At 51.9% G+C, this 6,489-nt stretch overlaps 1 protein-coding gene across 2 annotated transcripts in view; it reads left to right on the top strand.

The window, feature by feature from the left end:
- Positions 1 to 512: 512 nt before the first annotated feature.
- Positions 513 to 6,489, top strand: part of MAP3K3 (mitogen-activated protein kinase kinase kinase 3) — a 41,108-nt gene continuing 35,131 nt past the window's right edge. For both annotated transcript variants that reach the window (XM_089674677.1, XM_089674676.1), the window contains exon 1: positions 513 to 674. In XM_089674677.1, coding sequence (XP_089530803.1) covers positions 521 to 674 — 154 coding nt within the window. In that variant the 5' untranslated portion in view covers positions 513 to 520. The remainder of the gene's footprint in view (positions 675 to 6,489) is intronic.

Raw genomic sequence — 6,489 nt, 5'->3', positions numbered from 1 at the left:
CCGCACTGCACGCTCCCGGAGCCACGCATGCGCGGTGAGAATGGGAGGACGTCATATGACGTCCTCCCAGAACGAGAGAACCTCCTTGTGCCCCTCATTACGCTATATGGCGGGTGGGAGAAGGTTAAAAATGAGCCAAACAACTATTTGATAATAAATGGCTTCATATGCTCATCATCCTTCAATAAAAGCATTTTTTGGCATGATCAGTCATATTTGTAATATCAATGGCACAATTTCTGTCGGGGGAGGCAAACTTTTGAGCACAACTGTACATCTGCTGTGTGGGGAGGAGGAGGGCACACACTGTGTAAACAAACGACCTCCTGCAGGCTGCTATTGCTTTGTTATTCCCATAGTAACCCAGACTCCTCCCATGGCCTGAGACAGCTGTCAGGGAAATTGCCAGTGCGTCAGGACGTTCTGTTCACGTACACTGACGTCCTCTTATTGGACACCGCTTGTCCCGCCCTCAGATGACTGACAGCTCTGCCTACCGGTGTGAAGTAGGGGTCTGCGCATGCGTGAGGCCTGGAGAGCCCGAAGAACGAGGAGACCCGGATATGAGGTGACCGGAGCCGCCCGCGGGCTGACAGGGGAGGACGAGGAACGGAGAGCAGGCCGGGTCCGGGGGAGAGAGGGAGGACGGAGACACACCCACACCGCCAATATGGGTGAGTGCCGGGAGCAACGCCGAGCACAGCGCTCCACACGACACCGACTGTGTACTCCCACTGTGCACGGCACTGACACTACACGACACCGACTGTGTACTCCAACTGTGCACGGCACCGACTGTGTACTCCAACTGTGCACGGCACTGACACTACACGACACCGACTGTGTACTCCAACTGTGTACTCCAACTGTGCAGGGCACCAACACTACACGGTACGGACTGTGCACAACACCGACTGTGTACTCCCACTGTGCAGGACACCGACACTACACGACACCGACTGTGTACTCCCACTGTGCAGGACACCGACACTACACGACACCGACTGTGTACTCCCACTGTGCAGGACACCGACTGTGTACTCCAACTGTGCACGACACCGACACTACAGGACACCGACTGTGTACTCCAACTGTGCAGGACACCGACACTACACGACACCGACTGTGTACTCCAACTGTGCACGACACCGACACTACAGGACACCGACTGTGTACTCCAACTGTGCAGGACACCGACACTACACGACACCGACTGTGTAATCCCACTGTGCACGACACCGACACTACACGGTACGGACTGTGTACTCCCACTGTGCAGGGCACCGACACTACACGACACCGACTGTGTACTCCAACTGTGCACGACACCGACACTACACGACACAGACTGTGTACTCCAACTGTGCACGACACCGACACTACACGACACAGACTGTGTACTCCAACTGTGCACGACACCGACACTACACGACACCGACTGTGTACTCCCACTGTGCAGGACACCGACTGTGTACTCCAACTGTGCACGACACCGACACTACAGGACACCGACTGTGTACTCCAACTGTGCAGGACACCGACACTACACGACACTGACTGTGTAATCCCACTGTGCACGACACCGACACTACACGGTACGGACTGTGTACTCCCACTGTGTAGGGCACCGACACTACACGACACCGACTGTGTACTCCAACTGTGCACGACACCGACACTACACGACACCGACTGTGTACTCCCACTGTGCATGACACCGACACTACACGGCACCGACTGTGTAATCCCACTGTGCACGACACCGACACTACACGGCACCGACTGTGTACTCCCACTGTGCAGGGCACCGACACTACACGACACCGACTGTGTACTCCCACTGTGCAGGGCACCGACACTACACGACACCGACTGTGTACTCCAACTGTGCACGACACCGACACTACACGGTACCGACTGTGTACTCCAACTGTGCACGACACCGACACTACACGACACCGACTGTGTACTCCAACTGTGCACGACACCGACACTACACGACACCGACTGTGTACTCCCACTGTGCAGGACACCGACACTACACGGCACCGACTGTGTAATCCCACTGTGCATGACACCGACACTACAGGGCACCGACTGTGTACTCCAACTGTGCACGACACCGACACTACACGACACCGACTGTGTACTCCCACTGTGCACGACACCGACACTACAGGGCACCGACTGTGTACTCCCACTGTGCACGACACCGACACTACACGACACCGACTGTGTACTCCCACTGTGCACAACACCGACACTACAGGGCACCGACTGTGTACTCCCACTGTGCATGACACCGACACTACAGGGCACCGACTGTGTACTCCAACTGTGCAGGACACCGACACTACACGACACCGACTGTGTAATCCCACTGTGCACGACACCGACACTACACGACACCGACTGTGTAATCCCACTGTGCACGACACCGACACTACACGACACCGACTGTGTACTCACACTGTGCACGGCACCGACACTACACGGTACGGACTGTGTACTCCCACTGTGCACGGCACCCACACTACACGGCACCGACTTTGTACTCCTACTGTGCACGGCACCGACACTACACGGTACGAACTGTGTACTCCCACTGTGCATGGCACCCACACTACACGGCACCGACTTTGTACTCCTACTGTGCACGGCACCGACACTACACGGTACGAACTGTGTACTCCCACTGTGCACGGCACCAACACTACACGGCACCGACTGTGTACTCCTACTGTGCACGGCACCGACACTACGCGGTACGGACTGTGTACTCCCACTCTGCACGACACCGACACTACACGACACCGACTGTGTGCTCCCACTGTGCACGGCACCGACACTACACGGCACCGACTGTGTACTCCCACTGTGCATGGCACCGACACTACACGACACCGACTGTGTACTCCTACTGTGCACGGCACCGACACTACACGGTACGGACTGTGCACGGCACCGACTGTGTACTCCCACTGTGCACAGCACCGACACTACACGGCACTGACTGTGTACTCCTACTGTGCACGGCACCGACACTACACGGTACGGACTGTGTACTCCCACTGTGCACGACACCGACTGTGTGCTCCCACTGTGCACGACACCGACACTATATGGCACCGACTGTGTACTCTCACTGTGCACGGCACCAACACTACACGGTATGGACTGTGTACTCCCACTGTGCAGGACACCGACACTACACGGCACCGACTGTGTACTCCCACTGTGCAGGACACGGACACTACACAGCACCGACTGTGTACTCCCACTGTGCACGACATCGACACTACACAGCACCGACTGTGTACTCCCACTGTGCACTGCACGACACCGACACTACACGGCACCGACTGTGCACTCCCACTGTGCAGGACACCGACACTACACGGCACCGACTGTGCACTACCACTGTGCACGACACAGACACTACACAGCACCGACTGCGCACTCCCACTGTGCGCGGCACCGACTGCGCACTCCCACTGTGCGCGGCACCGACTGCGCACTCCCACTGTGCGCGGCACCGACACTACTCCCACTGTGCGCGGCACCGACACTACTCCCACTGTGCGCGGCACCGACACTTTATGGCACCAACACTGTACTCCCACTGTACGACACCGACACTGTACACGACACTGTACATGACACCGACACTACTCCCGCTGTACATGACACCGACACTACACTCCTGCTGTACATGACACCGACACTGTACTCCCACTATACACGACACTGTACATGACACCGACACTGTACTCCCGCTGTACACGACACCGACACTGTACTGACACTGAGCTCAGCATTATACAGCTATGTACTGACACTGAGTATAGTGCTGTGTACTGAGAGGGTTGTGTACTGTGGGGGGCCAATTACACTGACAAGTTAGTTCAGTCATGTGTTCTATGCACTAAACTAAATTATTAAACTAAATTATTAATGTATCTAAATAGAATACTATCTTAAGATAGATTTTTACTCCAAAAGCATTTTATTAAAATTTGATTTAAAAAAATTCTATTGAAATAAAAAAAATACGATAGTGTCCCATCTTTGGTGTCATTGTGAGGAATAGTGTCCTATCTTTGGTGTCATTGTGAGGAATAGTGTCCTATCTTTGGTGTCAGTGTGAAGAATGGTGTCCTATCTTTGGTGTCAGTGAGAGGAATGGTGTCCCATCTTTGGTGTCAGTGAGAGGAATGGTGTCCCATCTTTGGTGTCAGTGAGAGGAATGGTGTCCCATCTTTGGTGTCAGTGAGAGGAATGGTGTCCTATCTTTGGTGTCAGTGAGAGGAATGGTGTCCCATATTTGGTGTCATTGTGAGGAATGGTGTCCCATCTTTGGTGTCAGTGAGAGGAATGGTGTCCCATATTTGGTGTCAGTGAGAGGAATAGTGTCCCATCTTTGGTGTCAGTGAGAGGAATAGTGTCCCATCTTTGGTGTCAGTGAGAGGAATGGTGTCCCATCTTTGGTGTCAGTGAGAGGAATGGTGTCCCATATTTGGTGTCAGTGAGAGGAATGGTGTCCTATCTTTGGTGTCAGTGAGAGGAATGGTGCCCCATCAATGGTGTCAGTGAGAGGAATGGTGTCCCATCTTTGGTATCAGTGAGAGGAATAGTGCTCTGTGGGCAAGAGATAAAGACAAGCAAAGGGCTGCAGTTTGGAGAGCACTGGTGTAAAGTGTTCAGAGTGCACTTTTCTCCTGGGTAGGACACTGCACTGTGTGGACTGTGCTCTGTTGGATGCGGCTCTTTTCTTGCAGGACTCTACAGGACTGTGTGGTAATCTGTGCTCTTCTCTAACAGGTCTGTGCAGGACATCCTACTCTGAACCAATACATTCATCTGACAGTGTGCACAGCACTGCCGTGTGGAACACTGCTTTCTGCACTGACAGCAATATGTGCACTGTGTATTACTGTAACCTGTGTGACACTTCTGTCATGATTGCTCAATTTACAGAGCCTTTCGGCACTGACAGCTTCCACCCTGGCACTATGCTGTGCACTGGCAGCTAGTTGTAGTTATTTAGTGATCTGTAGATCTCGGCCCTAGTTGTAGTTATTTAGTAATCTGTAGATCTCGGCCCTAGTTGTAGTTATTTAGTGATCTGTAGATCTCGGCCCTAGTTGTAGTTATTTAGTGATCTGTAGATCTCGGCCCTAGTTGTAGTTATTTAGTGATCTGTAGATCTCGGCCCTAGTTGTAGTTATTTAGTGATCTGTAGATCTCGGCCCTAGTTGTAGTTATTTAGTGGTGTACAGGGGTATACGGTGTATAAGGGGCGTACAATCTAAGGTCCCTAATTCACATTCATACATACACATACTAGGGACAATTTAGACAGGAGCCAATTCACCTACCAGCATGTCTTTGGAGTGTTGGAGGAAACCGGAGTACCCGGAGGAAACCAACGCACAGGGAGAACATGCAAACTCCAGTCAGATGGTGCCGTGGTTGGGATTTGAACCAACGACCCGAGTACTGCCAGGTGGAAGCGCTAACCATTTTACCTTAGATTGTATAGATCTAGGCTTGTCCCACGCATGTTTGAAGCTATTTACTGCTGACTGGCTCACTACCTCTGCTGGACGTTTATTCCAAGCATCAACTACTCTTTCAGTAAAATAGTACTTTCTGAGATTAGTTTTGAACTTTCCTCCAGTTAGTTTAAGGTCATGTCCCCGTGTTCTTAATTTTGATTTCATGTTGGAAATACTTCCCTCCTGAACCTTATTCACCCTCCTTGATGTATTTAGAGGTTTCAATCATGTCTCCCCTTTCCCTTCTTTCCAGACTGTACATGTTAAGTTCCTGAAGTCGCTCTTGATATGTTTTATACCCCAGACCATCTCACCATTTTTGTTACCTGTGAATGATCAAAGTCAGTAGAGAGCACAGTGGCTAAATGGTTAGCACTTCCGCCTGGCAGTACTAGAGTCTTGAGTTTGAATCCCAGCCACGGCACCACCTGCCTGAAGTTTCCTGTGCCTGCGTGGGTTTCCTCTGGGTACTCCGGTTTCACTCCAAAGACATGCTGGTAGGTTAATTGGCTCCTGTCTAAATTGTCCCTAGTATATGTATGTATGACTGTAAGTTAGGGACCTTAGATTGTACACCCCTTGAGGGTTAGGGACTGGGCAGCACAACGCCTAAATGGTTAGCACTTCCGCCTGGCAGTACTCGGGTCATTGGTTCGAATCCCAACCACGGCACCACCTGCCTGGAGTTTGCATGTTCTCCCTGTGCCTGCATGGGTTTCCTCCGGGTACTCTGGTTTCCTCCCACACTCCAAAGACATGCTGGTAGGTGAATTGGCTCCTGTCTAAATTGGCCCTAGTATGTGTATGTATAAATGTGAGTTAGGGACCTTAGATTGTACACCCCTTGAGGGTTAGGGACTGATGTGAATGTACAATATATGTAAATTGACGGCACTATATCAGTACCTGTAATACAAGCAGAGCTTCACCT

The sequence above is a fragment of the Staurois parvus genome, unplaced genomic scaffold, assembly GCF_062004578.1.
Source record: "Staurois parvus isolate SC_StPar_1 unplaced genomic scaffold, SC_StPar_1.0 ptg000151l, whole genome shotgun sequence".
Lineage (NCBI taxonomy): Eukaryota > Metazoa > Chordata > Amphibia > Anura > Ranidae > Staurois > Staurois parvus.
The sequence above is the reverse complement of the archived record's forward strand: the minus strand, read 5'-3'. Positions and strand labels throughout refer to the sequence as shown.